At 37.5% G+C, this 15,804-nt stretch overlaps 1 protein-coding gene across 2 annotated transcripts in view; it reads left to right on the top strand.

The window, feature by feature from the left end:
• The window catches only part of RELN (reelin), a 528,348-nt gene that overhangs the window by 147,357 nt on the left and 365,187 nt on the right, over window positions 1-15,804 (top strand). For both annotated transcript variants that reach the window (XM_047096965.1, XM_047096964.1), the window contains exon 3: window positions 7,201-7,336. In XM_047096965.1, coding sequence (XP_046952921.1) covers window positions 7,201-7,336 — 136 coding nt within the window. The remainder of the gene's footprint in view (window positions 1-7,200; window positions 7,337-15,804) is intronic.

Raw genomic sequence — 15,804 nt, forward strand, 5'->3', positions numbered from 1 at the left:
CCTCATACATTTCTGACTTACGCTGATAGGTGTGCAATTTCAGAATGATTTTAAAGGTTTTAGTGCTTTTTGCTTCTAGACTTAAATATGAGACCACACGCCTTTAAATCAATGTTTTAAAAATTAAACATACCCAGTGTATATGTGTGAGCATGTGTGCACAGACTAGTCATTATCTAGAAGCGCTATTTAAGAGCTATTCTTTTCATATCCATTTTCATCAGACTGGTGCTTCACAGATAAGGTGCAATAAGGATGTTTCCAGAAAGTTCTGTGATTACTTTTTACCATGTAAATTATATTACCATATAATATCATGTTTGGCTTTGTTGAAATATTTGAGTACATTGACCTAGCAAAGAAGGCAAATAATAGACAAGTCAAATTATGTAAGTAAACAGTTACTTGTATTTAAATCAAATGAAAAGATTTAAAAAATGACTAAAAGGAACTCTATAATTCATTTTCTCTATTCACTTACAATATAACACTAACTCTCCAAACTAGATTTGCAGAAGGGTCTATTTTTTTTATTACATGATGGAAGACTTTAGATACCCCTTTTAAGAAAAGAGCAAATGTGGGGCGCCTGGGTGGCGCAGTCGGTTAAGCGTCCGACTTCAGCCAGGTCACGGTCTCGCGGTCCGTGAGTTCGAGCCCCGCGTCAGGCTCTGGGCTGATGGCTCAAAGCCTGGAGCCTGTTTCCGATTCTGTGTCTCCCTCTCTCTCTGCCCCTTCCCCGTTCATGCTCTGTCTCTCTCTGTCCCAAAAATAAATAAACGTTGAAAAAAAAAAAAAGAGCAAATGATAAAAATAAAAGCAAATAGTAATCACCTTAAATATTTGTCTTATCTTCCACTTCTTATGTAGACATGTTAATAAATTACTAAAACTCCCTGTTAAAACATTCTACCATATTTTCTGGAAGTGTTTGAAATGATAAAATAATATTTGTTTTAAGTTTTCATCATTTTATGTATAAAAGTTACATTTTCCACAAACAAAGATCTATAATATTAATGTACTTGCCCTTTCTTTGGAAATATCTCATCCACAGATATCTCAGTTCTGGAAAACCATGAAAAATAAACCAGGATATGTTTCTACCCACTTTAGCACTAACCATGGCAAATTACAAACTAAACAGATTTGAGTGATCCACATCTTTAATCTATAAAATACAGAATAAACCCAAAAAGAATGTGTCATTTTCCTACTACATTGGTTATTTGGGGTAATAAAGTCTTCAGTGTGTTTCCTGGAAGTGAATAGCCTACATTTTTATGAGAATCTGTACATTTTATTTTAGAGATGGGGAGATTATAGAAATTTTAGTTACAGTTCTGAAGATCCAAGGTGTGCACATTAAAAGCATAGAAAAGTATTCCTGTGGGAAAATGGAGTTCATACAAGGTTTAGTCACAAACTTAAAATAACTGAAGACTTGTCAAGGAAAATGACATCCCAGAAGGCAAAGTAATGTGTATCACTGTCTTAAAAGGAATCATGGAAGCAACTTTAGAACAATTAAAGACACCGTGAGCCTAATCTTGCAGAAGTATAATGTGGATAAAGGAAGCTGTGGTACAGATTTGTATCCTTCAACCACAACTTCAATTAAGACAAATATTAAGATATTTTTAAACTAGATATTCAGTGGTGTGAATGACTTAATGAATTTAAAACACCCATACTATGTCAAAGAGTTATATTGACTGTTTCTTAATATAGAAATTACAGCTAGATTGGGAATATTCTATATTGTTCAAGTGTATATACACAGTATTCAAAAGGAAAATGTGTTCATAACATGGATGCTTTAAAATTTTTCTAGACAAGTTACCCATCTTGTAGAACTTCAGAGTTTGAAATTATGCTTTACTTTCTTTGCCCAAAGATAGATCAGGAGAGCCATACTTCTTGAAGTGCTGATTTTCTCTCATAGACCATAGTATACTTGGAAAAGTACAGCTTTTTATCTCTGAGGAAGAAGTTCCCCATGAACATTTTTTGGATAAGAGTTTACACATAACCACAACAATGAACATAAAATCTTTAGTATTGCTACAGTACACACATACACATTTAATAAGTATATATCTCCCTGAGATACATGTAATTAATTTCTATTATAGATCCTGTTTTTCCTTTTTCAAGTCATATTAAAAACTCAGTATGTATCCCATTATCCAGCATGCAGCAGGGAAAGCACATCGTAAATTTAAATTCATTATCAAATTCAAATTATAGTTATCCCAAGAATAGGTTCCCAAATCACATACATTAATTAGATGGCATATGTCGTTCATGACACAAGCCATTAAGAAGATCACTGTGGCGGATGCAGTAAATTGTGTTTCATAGATCCCTGGAAGCTGAGTCTGACTGCTCATTCTCCTGGTTCTCATTTTATATTTACACGGCTGCTCATTGTGTCTGCCTTTGTGAGATGTCCTCCCATCTTTCTTCTGGTTATTTAGATTGTACTCAGAGAGCCATGGAACTGGAGGGGTTCTTAGTGATCACGGACCAGCAGTTTACAGATGTCAGAACTGAAGCTTGAGAAGGGGTTCCCTGACAAGGTCATGCAGCAGTGCATGGCAGAGTGAGGGGATAGTCTCTTGGTTATTCCCTGCTGCCTCGTGTAAATAAAAACAGATGTGGGAAATCTTGGCTTTTCTCTCAAGACTCAGCTCCAGCCTCCCTCTTTAATATCTGACTGGGTAGCAGGGGCACTGGTTTGGATTCAGGCTATCCTATCCACTTTCTCTTTGAGCACGAGCAAGTTCCTTTATCTCCATTGTCTCAGGGTCCTAATAGGTAAAGAGAAGATAACACACCTACTTCATAGGGTTGAAGAGCCTCAAATAAGTTCATATTCATGAAACACAAAAGCAGCAGGCCATAGTAAGTGCTTAATAAGAATTATTATAATCATTATTATAATTGTCTTTATTAATCACTCTTCTCCTATTTTGTAATTTTCACAAATACCACTCATTCAGCACTTATTTTCCAGATGTTTTATTTACAATGTCAGTTTGCTCCAGTTTTCTTTTTCCAGCTCAAGTCATTTCAAGATAGGGATTATGTCCTACATGTTTTCTAGGTACCTCCACAGAGCCTAACAGAGTGTTTAATCCAAAACAGATATACTGTATACTGTATACTGTAAATACTATTTTTTTCTGCTGGTTGATATTAAGATGTTTTCTAATCGTTGTAACTCTGCCAACCCTTACATATTTTCAAAGAAAATGCCAATTAAAATGTGGTAACCCAAATGTCCATCCACAGATGAATGGGTAAAGAAGATGTGGTGTGTGTGTGTACATATACACACAATACACTCACACACACACACACAAAGTAGAATGTTAGCCATAAAAGAAAGGAGATCTTGCCATTTGCAACAACATAGGTGGACTTAGAGGTTATAATGCTAAGTGAAATAAGTCCGACAGAGAAAGACAAATACCATATGGTTCCACTCTTATGTGGAATTTAAGAAATAAAACAAATGGATAAACAAAGAGAAAAAGAGATAAAAAACATAGACTCTTACATACAAAAGACAAACTGATGGTTGCCAGAGGGGAGGTGGAGGGGGGTAGGTGAAACATAAAAGGGGATTAAAAGTACACTTACGATGAGCATGGAGTAATGTACAGAATTATTGAATCGTTATATTGTACACCTGAAACTAACATTGTATGTTAATTATACTCCAATTAAAAAGTAAAACTAAATAAAATATGGTAACAGTATAATATGCTAGTGCTCTTTATTAAAAAAGTAAAGAGCACAGCACACTCATAGTATGTGAAGATACATAAAAAGGCCCCAGAATACATGTTTGGGTGGTTCTAACAGTAGTGGGTAAAGGATGGGATATTTTGCTTTACTCTCAGGGCTGTTGTGCCAGTCACTGCTGGATACTTCCAAACTGTATATTGGTACCATGTCCATATTATTCTAAGCCCTGAGGCCTGGACTACATTTTACTAAGACACATTTTCAACATTTTCTTGGCTACACATTGGAATTGCTTGGTGAGCTTCTGAAACTCCTAAAACCCAGGCTTTATCCCAAACCAGTTGACTCAGAATCTCTAGGAACCAGAATTTATTCCATCGCTTCAGATGGTGCCACTGTGCAGCCATGTTGGGGAACTGCTGTGCCAGACTGTTGGATTGCAAGAATGTTGTTCTGTGGCGTATTTACTCAGAGCAGGGGACGATGTAACAACAGCAATACAGCTACTTTTACAAGTTGTCATGTAGTAATATGCAGTCTAGGCATTGACTCACTTTCTAGGAGGGGTTTTGAAGAATGGGGAGATTTTGAATATGAATCCTGTTACCAAGGCTGTGAAACCCTGAGACCTTATTTTGTTTGATTCATTTCCCTTCCCACATGACTGTGGCTGGAACTTTTGTTTTCCTTTTTGGTCAGGCTGACTCCTGCAGCTGTGTCATTTTCCACACACACAGAATTTCTGCTTTATGCCCAACCAGAGTGGAGTGGCAGTTCCTGAGTCATGGCCGCTGAGTCTCCTGAGGCACTCTGTGATTTCCCTGGGAAGTCTCTTATCCTCCCTAACCTTGTGGTTTCTGACTTGATGAATTTTGCCTCAAGACGTAGCTTGAAAAAATAAAAACTTGAATGTGAAAAAGGGCATCACTAGAATATGTCAAAATATATAGACCTGTTTTTCTGTTGCTTTGTCCAATATGACCTATACTTCTATTTTAGAAGATTCTTTTTCACTAGGTAATATAACATATGAGATATAATTTCTGTTGTTTTTTAATTTTTTAAGTTAAGTCATTCTTGTATTTATTGAGAAAAATATTTATTGAATATCTGTGATGTATCAGGCATTGTGATACTTGCTTGGAATATAAAAATTAAAAATGTACTTCCCCACAGACTCCTTGGAAAGGTGGTCAAGTGCTATGATGAGGAATGTATGAACTATTAGGATGACATGTAGGAAGGACACCTTCCTACATGGGGCACTGTATTGGATGCTTCCATGTGTATTGGATCATTTAATTCCCACAATAACTTTATGGTGGAGGGGACATGGTATTTCCATTTTATAGGCAAGAAAACTGGGTCTCAGAGTAAGTCATTCACCTAAGTTCACATACCCAGGAAATGAATTTTTACTTAATTGCTCCTTCCTGGAAATGTTTTTATTCATATTTTTATTAATGAACTTTGTTTTTAGAGCACATTTAGGTCACAGCAAAATTGAATGGAAAGTACAGGCATTTCCCATGTACCCTCACTACCCCCCCCCAACTCTCTACTATTGGCTACATCCTGCACTACAGTGATACATTTGTTACAACAGATTAACCTACGCTGACACATCATTACCACTCAAAGTCCTATAGTTTACATTAGGATTCACTCTTAGTGTTGGACATTCTATGTGTTTTAGCAAATATATAATGACATGTATCCACTATTAAATGGAATAGTTTCACTGCCCTAAAAATCCTTTATGTTCCACCTGTTAATCTTTGCCTCCCTCCTAACCCCTGGAAACTAGTGATCTTTTTACTGTCTCCATAGTTTTGCCTTTGCCAGAGGGTCATATTGTTGGAATCATATAGTATGTATGTAGCCTTTCCAGATCGGCTTCTTTCATTTAGCAGACTGCATTTACTTATGCATGCCTTTTCATGGCTTGATAGCTCATCTCCTTTTAGCCCTGAATAATACTCTATTGTTTGGATGTACCACAATTTATTTTTCCATTCACTTATTGAAGGATATCTTGGTTGCTTTCAAGCTTTGACAATGATGAGTAAGACTGCTATATACATCCATGTGCAGGTTTTTAGTGTGGACAGAAATCTTTCATTTATTTGGGTAAATACCATGGAGCATGATTGCTGGATCATATGGTAAGAGTATGTTTATTTTTGTAAGAAAATGCCAAAGTGTCTTCCAGAGTGGCTGTACCGTTTTGCATTCTCACCAGCAGTGAATAAGAGTTCCTGTTGTTCCACATCCTCACCAGCATTTGGTGTTGTCAGTGTTTTGCACTGTGGCCATGTAATAGTGAATTGGCATTTCGTTGTTGTTTTACTTTGCCATGCTGTCGTAGCATAGAATGTTGAACATCTTTTCATGTATTTGCCATCTGTGTATCTTTTGGTGAGGTGTCTATTCGTGTCTTTTGCCTATTTTTAAAAAATTGAGTTTATTTTCTTATTATTGAGTTACTGGTTAATATTTTATATCTGAGGTAAACATAAAATAAATCATCTTATTAAAAAAAAAAAAGGATCCCCTGATAGTTCCGCTGGGAGCTGACCTGGTGCCCACAGCTCAGTCATGGTACTGTCATGTGGAATGTAAGCAGTTTTAGAGAATATCAATATAGGACAAGGCCACCTTGAAACTGATGGCTTGAGCCAAAACCCAGACCACTTTGTAATCATGTCTGAACACAGGCAAAATCAAGAACACGGTGCAAATCACAAAAATGACCATCTCTCTCTCTATGCTAATATGACTGTGCTGCTTTTTTATCAGTCACAACTTTGGCCTATGCCATTCCTCATATCTCCCAGATAAAAATTATTAAGATACTCAGTGATAAAATTGTCCCACTTTCTGATAACACCAAATCCAGAAGCAAACCTACCTAACCCTGTAACCTCCCCAGCAAGATTAGGGAATCCCAGGATGCAGGACTTTCAGTACTAAAATCAGGAAATTCCCAGAACAGATAGATCACCCTACTCTCTTAAATAACTTAACACAAGTACAAATATTTTAACAAGCCTTTGCTAACATCCTCTTACTGAGGTACTTCCCAGTTTCCAAGAATATTTGGTCTCATTTGCTGTAAACGCTTCCAATAAATCCAACCTCGTCATATTATAGGTGTGGTCCTGGTGGTCTTTGGTGATGGACTAAGACCAGTCCATAAAATCAAAGCAAAGAAAATACAATAGCAGTGAAATTAGTAGATCACTCCTTAACAAAAATGGTTTAAATGATGAATATCCTTCTAACAACAAAATGTGGAAAGTTGCAAAGCTTACAGGAAAGTCAAACAGCATGATGAATCTTAACATGAAAGAAAAAGGTCCAGAGAATCTTGTTAGTGCCATGGTAAGAAAGACTTTGTTTTATTTGTTTTTATGACAGCTTCCCTTCCTTTCTGTCTCTCAGGAATCATGTCTGACCACCAGTTTGGTAACCAGTTTATGTGCAGCGTGGTGGCGTCTCATGTGAGTCATCTGCCCACAACCAACCTCAGCTTCGTCTGGATTGCCCCACCTGCTGGCACTGGCTGCGTGAATTTCATGTAAGTACCCAAAGTGTCTCTGACTGTAGGGAAGGCAAATATACCTCTCATGGGATTACATATAGGGTAAGTATTTAAATGTAGTATTTCAACGAGGTTGACCTTAATTAAAGCCACTAATTTTGGTATCAAAAAGACTTCAAAACCATAAAAAAGGCAACTTTAGTAGTTTAATTTTGCATATTTCTTTATACTTTAAGAGTTCTAGATTGGATTTTAGCTGACAAAAGTATGGGGCACCTGGATGGCTCAGTTGGTTAAAGCATCCAACTTCAGCTCAGGTCATGATCTCATGGTTCGTGAGTTTGAGCCCTGTTATCGGTCTCTCTGCTGTCAGCACAGAGCCAGCTTCGAATCCATTGTTCCCCCCTCTCTCTCTGCCCCTACCTGGCTCATTCTCTTTCTGTCTGTCTCTCTAAATAGATAGATAGGTAGGTAGGTAGGTAGGTAGGTAGATAGATAGATAGATAGATAGATACACAAGAAGATAAAAGTATGTGAAAAAGTCAAGGCAGTAGGGAAACAAAGTATAAAAACAAGTACAAAAAAATGCCATGAGGCTCCATGCATGTTTTGGAGGAAGATCACAAATTTAGCTTTCAGCTTTATGGTCATTAGTGCCAAGAGAGAAATGGGATCAGTTAGGTGAGGTGGTGGTGAGGAGTCAGGGAGTCTATAGAAACATAATGACTCTTTCATGTGCTTTCATTAAGAGGAAGCTGGGGAATGCAGTGAGCATTGTCCCAACAGCATCCTTAGATATTAACGCTGCACAATGGTTCAAATGCTGTGACTTGTGACATCTCTCCGTATAAACTATATCCCTAGCCCTGGCCCAGAATCACCGCTCCTTCTATTTCATAGTCTTCTCTCTTTTTTTATGCCCTATATTTTTTTTTATTTCTAATGCATAATATACTTCATTTCTTTATTTATGTATGTTATTTATTGTCTGTCACTTCCTACTGAAATGGAAGTGCCTTGACAGCAAGAATTTTTTTTCTGTTTTGTTCACTGATTTGCCCCAACTGTCTAGAACAGTCACTGACACACAGTAAACACCCACGAAATATTTGTTTAGTGGATGTGTAGGCCAATGGAATACAGCCAAAGGCAGTTCATAAATAGCTATTCTATGGACAGTCAGGCAAAACAGAGCTCGAAGGCATCTTGAATGGTTTTCGAATCTGAACCTTCTGCTCAAATAACAAAATTCCATAAAACCTGCATACTCTAAAATTCACCACTACCTTTCCTTCCCCTTTAAAAACATACAGTTCAATGTCAAGGGTTCCTATGGCTCCCACATCACTGATTATATACTTCCTGTCTATCCTCTGGGTTACCCATGCTGTAAGCATCAGATTAATCCTACCCAGCTGATTGACATTTAATCCTATCATTTCTCCTTCAGAAAGTTTTTCATACTTGAGCCTTTTCCTTCCAGTACCTTTTGCTAAGATGATTACAGTAACTTCCTAAATGATCTGTTCACCTCCAGCCTATCTCCTCCAGTCAATCCTGCACATTGCTGTCTAGTTAGTCTTCCTAAGGCACAACCTTGGTCACTCAAAACTTGGATACTTAAACCTCCTTTCTGAAAACCAGCCCTTTGGCTTGGGTTTGAAGAGTCTCCCCAGTCTAGCTGCTTATCATCTTCTCTCTTATCTTCCACCAGACGCACTTCCTGATAGGGCACAACTCCCTAAACATTCCTTGCTTTCCTTTAGCCCAGAATGATTTTTTCTCTCCACTCCAGTTATTAAAATCCTACCCATTCTTCAAGATCTGTTTAAAATGCCAATGCTTCCCTAAAGCTTTCTAAGACATCAACAACAGAAGTGATGTGTACTGTTGCATTTTGCTTGTAACTCTATTATAATGCTGATTATATTTTACTATATACTTATTTGAGTTAATTTAATGCCTTTGTTATTAGATTAGATTGGACAGAGATACGTTTTTATTTCTTTGTGATTGCTGCCACAGTTGGTACAACATCTCACATATAGAAATCACAGAAAATGGCCCTTGAGATAAATGATGCTCAGTGTTCTCTTTTCCTTTAGTCTAATAGTGATCTCTGACTCTTTTGGCACATCCATCTTATTCATGTTGGCGCTATGAAGGATAATCTAAATTCTTGCTATGCATAACTTCTTCATTTAAAACAAGAATTACTTTTTTGAAAGCTGGAACACAAAATAAACCTGTGTCAGCAGTATACAACTGCCTGTTTCCAAATAGATGTAGTTTTGAATTGAATCTGTTTAAAACTGATATTTGATGGCTTCTGGCCTCAGTTCCCAGGGCATCAAACTCTATTTTCTTCTGAGAAGTAATTTAGGTAGTTTAAGTCTTAATGTTTTCTTAGAAAAATAATTTAGTCAGAAGTAATATTTATTGACTGAGAAGATGTTCGTATACCCTCACCCATATTTTCCAATAAAATTTGTTGATCTCTTTCTGATTAGTTTGTGAGAGAGTACAGGAAAACTGAAGATCGAACTTGGACCACTGAAGCAATTTATCTGAGATTTTTTTAAACTCAAGTTGCAATCTCTTACCTTTATTTCTTTCTACAGTATTTTTGATGTGTTCAGTAGAGCTATATATAAGAGTTAGTTTCTGTAATTAGTATGTGCCCAGAAATACTTGAAAAGGATTGTTAATGTTCAACATTAACTCTGAGTATTAAACAAAAATAAAATAACACAACACCTATGGCATTTGATTATAAATATACCGTGATTCTTTCTTTTCTGACTAATCCCCAAAATTAAAGCCATCATTTTTAAGGTAAGAAGAATTATATTTTGGAAATGAAGCTTCAACTATGTTTATAAGCTTTTGTAATATGTTTTATGTAACTTTTACATGTTGTTAGTTAATTCATGTCATTAGCTAATTTTTCACACGTGTTTGCTTTTTTAATTGGGCTTTAATCTCCCAAGGTCAGGAACTATGTATAGTATTTTTATTTACCTAATAGTTCCTAACACTGAAACTATGGACACTAGAACGTCCTCAATAAATATTTCTTTTTAAAAAAATTTTTAAGATTTTTAAAAATGTTTTTTATTTATTTATTTTGAGAGAGAGAGAAAGAGCATGAGTAGTGGAGGGACAGAGAGATAAGGAGAGAGAGAGAGTCACAAGCAGGCTCTGTGCTGACAGCTCAATGTGGGGCTCAATCTCACAAACTGTGAGATCATGACCCAAGCCGAAATCAAGCGTTGGATGCTTAACCAACTGAGCCACTCAGGTGCCCCAGTAAATATTTCTTACTAGCTAATAATGATATCATGTTTTATTGATCCCAAGGTACAGATTTTTCTTACATTTCGGGATCTCTGAACTATGGTTGTGTGTTACCTTTGATGGCATCTTACAACTGGCAGTCCTAATTTTATTTCTTAATATCTTACAATTGATGATGTCTTGGATTTGAGGAAAACCAAGGCAGCTAATATTTATCATTTACCCCGTACATGGTCTCTCTAAAGCTGGCAATTAAATTGATGCTGCACCCAGTTTAATAACCTGATATTAATACAGCAAATGTATAATGCATACTCTGTGATTTTAAAACCTAGTTCTCTGTTTAAAATTCTTTAAAGTTTATTTATTTATTTTGAGAGACAGAGAGAGAGAGAGAGCTGGGGAGGGGCAGAGAGAGGGACAGAGAGAATCTCAAGCAGGCTCCACGTTTAGCATGGAGCATGACATGGGGCTCAATCTCACAACTGTGAGATCATGACCTGAGCCGAAACCAAGAGTCAGATGCTGAACTGACTGAGCCACCCAGATGCCCCTGCATTTAAAATTCTTCAAGGAAAAAATCCCCCTCATAAGAGTTATGGAACATTTGAACTAAAATCCAAGACTATTCTATAATGTTCTCTGTGTGCTTTTCCTAGAGAAGCGGAAACGGCACACTGTCTGACTTAAACCAGATTTTATTGATAAACCACTTAGCCACAAAGTCATTTGGGTCCATCTGTTTACTGCTTTTCTCGTTAAAAATAATCAAGCAAGAGACATAGAGCAGAGGATGGCCTGAGGATGAAGTTGCTGGCTGTACTGGTACACATGTGGTAAACGGATCAGGAGCTGAAATTATTTTGTCATTAGTTTTACGATACCTGTTGATATCACGTACATTTTAAGTGATAATTTCACTCAGAGAACTGCTTAGTCTTCAGATCTTACATCAGTATGGTTTGTCTTTACTTTTATATTCAATTAGTCATGAGTGACTAGTAAGGCTTGAGTTTGAAGAGGCATTTAATTATCCAAACTTCTTGGATGTAAATCCCCTCCAAACATCCCAAGGTCAAGGTGGGGGTACAGAGAGAAGATGGAAGAGGAAGGAGGAGGAGGAGGAATAAGGAGATGGAGGAAAAGGAGGGAAGAGGCAAAAGTGTAGAGACATGACAAGGGAAAGAGGGAAGAAAGGAAGGACAGAGACCTTCCAGACATCTAACCTGAAAAGTGAGTGAGAAACTACCTGGGAAGAGAGGTTGTAAAATAACAACTAGAACATTAGTATTTTTGAAAACTACTGTTGTAAGTAGTTTACATCCTTTAATCCATGGTATTCTCACGGTAATTCCATGAGGTAGGTGCTGTTTTTATCTCAGTTTGCAGATGAGGAAATTGAAGTACCGAGGTGTTAAATAAGTTGCCTAATATAACTCACCCAGTGGTCGATACAGCCTGGATTCAGAAGGCAGGCCACTTTCAAGCAGGTGATTTTTGCTACTTCACTATAGTTGCCTCTAAAATGATCTCTTATCTATTTTATTATGATAGAACACCCATGGTATTGATACAATGAAAATTGTATCAAATTGGTGGTTGGTATCAATGTCTCGCTCTTTTTTTTCTAATATGAAATTTATTGTCAAATTGGTTTCCATACAACACCCAGTACTCATCCCAACAGGTGCCCTCCTCAGTGCCCATCACCCACCCTGCCCTCCCTCCCACCCCCCATCAACTCTCAGTTTGTTCTCAGTTTTTAAGAGTCTCTTAAGGTTTGGCTCCCTCCCTCTCTAACTTTTTTTCCCTTCCCCTCCCCCATGGTCTTCTGTTAAGTTTCTGAGGATCCACATAAGAATGAAAACATATGGTATCTGTCTTTCTCTGTATGACTTACCCCACTTAGCATAACACTCTCAACATCTCTCAAAATTAAAAAAAAAATTAAATGTTTAATTATTTTCGAGAGAGAGAGCAAGTGGAGCATGGGCAGAGAGAGAGGGTGACAGAGTATCCAAAGCAGGCTCTGCACTGACAGCAGCACGTTCGATGTGTGGCTCAAACTTGTGAACTGCGAGATCATACCCTGAACCGAAGTCAGATGCTCAACCAACTGAGCCACCCAGGTGCCCCAGCATCTCTCAGATTTTTTAAGTGGCCAACATGTGTTTCCTAGCCTCATTTTGAAACCTATCTCTATATGTAGAAATGTGGTAATATTATCTAGTTCATTCAAATATCGAGAGGCACCTTATTGTTTAAATTATTTTAGTGCCAAAATATTTACTGAAAGTTTTTGAATCTTTTGAAAATGTTACATAAAGTGAGCAAACACAGGGAAACTAATGACAAATCAGACTTTGAAAACTAATATCTAGTCCATGAGTGTATGTGGGGGACAAGGAATATCTGTGAGCATTCACTATGATTAAAGCACTATATTGGGCTCTTTTTCAAATATAAGAGGCACGTATTTAAATTTCTGCAATGTGGAGAGCACATTGGATTTATATGTCAAACCTGGGTTTGATTCTCGTATGTATGATGGAGGTTCATTCTTTGGATGCTGATTCCATGTGATTCCTTATCATAAAGGGATTCCAGTAGGGAGGGAATGTGTGCATTATAAAGGCAAAACTTATCACTAGTAGATTTAGGTTTAATTGCTTGGACAGAGACGCTAGCATCCTATTAGAATTAAAATGGAGCATAAAAGAAGATCATATTTGTGCCTGAATTAGTGACAACTTAACCATAAGTGAACTCTCTGAAAACTAAGAACAGAGTTGAATCAAGCAGTGTTCTATTTAAGATACTGGGGGTGCCTGGGTGGCTCAGTCAGTTGAGTGTCTCGCTTCGGCTCCGGTCATGATCTCACGGTTTGTGAGTTCAAGCCCCACGTCGGGCTCTGTGCTGACAGCTCGGAGCCTGGAGCCTGCTTCAGATTCTGTGTCTCCTTCTCTCTCTGCCCCTCCCTCACTCACACTCTGTCTCTCTCTCCTTCAAAAATAAATAAACATTAAAAAAATTAAAAAAAAAAGATACTGGGGGCGCCTGGGTGGCGCAGTCGGTTAAGCGTCCGACTTCAGCCAGGTCACGATCTCGCGGTCTGTGAGTTCGAGCCCCGCGTCGGGCTCTGGGCTGATGGCTCAGAGCCTGGAGCCTGTTTCCGATTCTGTGTCTCCCTCTCTCTCTGCCCCTCGCCCGTTCATGCTCTGTCTCTCTCTGTCCCAAAAATAAATAAACGTTGAAAAAAAAAAATTAAAAAAAAAAAAAGATACTGAAGCCACAGCAGAGGATGAAGTCACCCAGCAAAGAGGTACACAGGTGGACTGTATCTGAACCTTTGACATTTTAAGAGAAGATTTTCCTAGAAGACTCATTTTTAAAAAGTACACTAAACAAGGAAGCAAAAAAATCATTTTAAAAATTGAAGACACTAGCAGTTTCTGAATACTGGACAGGTTTGAAATAATACAGATGCAGAGATTTGAAGGGCTGCCTTGAGTGTATCTCAGAAGCCTTTAATTTTTGATGAGAGCCATTCCACTGTGTCTGGAGGATTCCCCGGAAAGATAGTATGGTTGCCCATTTATTTCCATCCATCAGAAGGAAACACCACAGATTTATTTGCCTTGTTATTTAAACATTTGAAATAAGATCAGGGACTCTCCCATGGGTGCATTTATTGGGAGTGCATTCACACCTACAGATAAGGATGCCAACAATTGATACATAGAAATGTTACTTTGCTTTCTAGGTTTGTATAGCTTACTGCAAAAAGTAAATTACTTCTCATGTAAGGCTAAAATGATTGTATCCATACTGTTCAATAAAACTAGATACGCTGTTTTCCATAGGAGAAATTTTATCTGTCTCTTAAGTCATAAGCCTCTGATTTCTTTCCGATGCTCTAGTTTTCCTTTCTAAACAGACATTTCCCAACTTGAGACAATTATTTCAGTGCTATTCAAATATGTGCCTTTGAATGACAGAATAAAAAAAATATTATCTACCCTTAAAAGTGAATGGCCAGGGACCCTGATGGTTCTCACTTCCCTGTAGGTCCTGTTTTTCATCAAAGTTAAATAACCAATTAGGCTTGGACAAGGAGACAGTCTAAGTTCAGAGACTAATGTGTGTTTTTATTTATCAATTTATCAACATTTTGGCAAATGAGGTCAAGATGCTTCCTGGGGATTTAATTTTAGGGAGTGTGATAAAATGTTGAGATAAAATATGTCTATTAATCTCCAGGAAGGTCTAAAGAAATTATTTACGTTATATTAATTATACAACATATTTTAAAAATTTAACAGATATTCAAAAAGCCAAACTATTCCTTTTGTTTTAGCTGTTTCCTTCTCCCTTCCTGTCTCCTCATCCTTCCAAGAAACCACAGTGTAAACTGTCCTGGTTATGTTAGAGCAGTTTACTGGGATTTCATATGACACTTTTCTTTGTATCAGAATCATAACTCTATTGGCAAAGTAAACCTACTTTACAGTGAGAAAATTTTTCTATTTCACTAAATTTGTTTAGGGTCCAGAGATGGACCTACATTTGTGGAATTCTGTCCCATAGCAAATAGTTGTTAGTGAATTTGTTCTTTTTCTTTAATCTCTGCTTTTTTTTCCTTTCAGATGGAAATATTTATTTTTCCAAATGTTAGGTCTAGAAGCAAAACCAAACCAAATAAACATAAAAAACCAAGCCTGTAGCAAACACATCCCTTTGCCCTGTCCTTCCCTTCATGGCATGGAATCATACCCTAGTGGAGGGTACTTAAGTAGATGGACTTTGGAATCCACAAGATTACAAGGCCTTGCTGTTGAGATGGGATTACTACTGCACCTGGCACTTACTACCTGAAATCACATGGAGCATTTGTGAGAGCAAAAAGACCAAGTTGGTAAATCTAAAAGCTTTATGTATTACAATTACTAGCAGTTTTGTCTGTATCTAAGAGAAATTTCTTTTTTAAAAAAAAATTTTTTTTTAACGTTTATTTATTTTTGAGACAGAGAGAGACAGAGCATGAACGGGGGAGGGTCAGAGAGAGGGAGACACAGAATCCGAAACAGGCTCCAGGCTCCGAGCTGTCAGCACAGAGCCCGACGGGGAACTCGAACTCACGGACTGTGAGATGGTGACCTGAGCCGAAGTCGGCTGCTCAACCGACTGAGCCACCCAGGCGCCCCTAA

This window comes from Lynx rufus, unplaced genomic scaffold (genome assembly GCF_022079265.1).
Source record: "Lynx rufus isolate CCGP_SWC_20201006 ecotype Redwood Valley unplaced genomic scaffold, mLynRuf1.p SCAF_4, whole genome shotgun sequence".
NCBI lineage: Eukaryota > Metazoa > Chordata > Mammalia > Carnivora > Felidae > Lynx > Lynx rufus.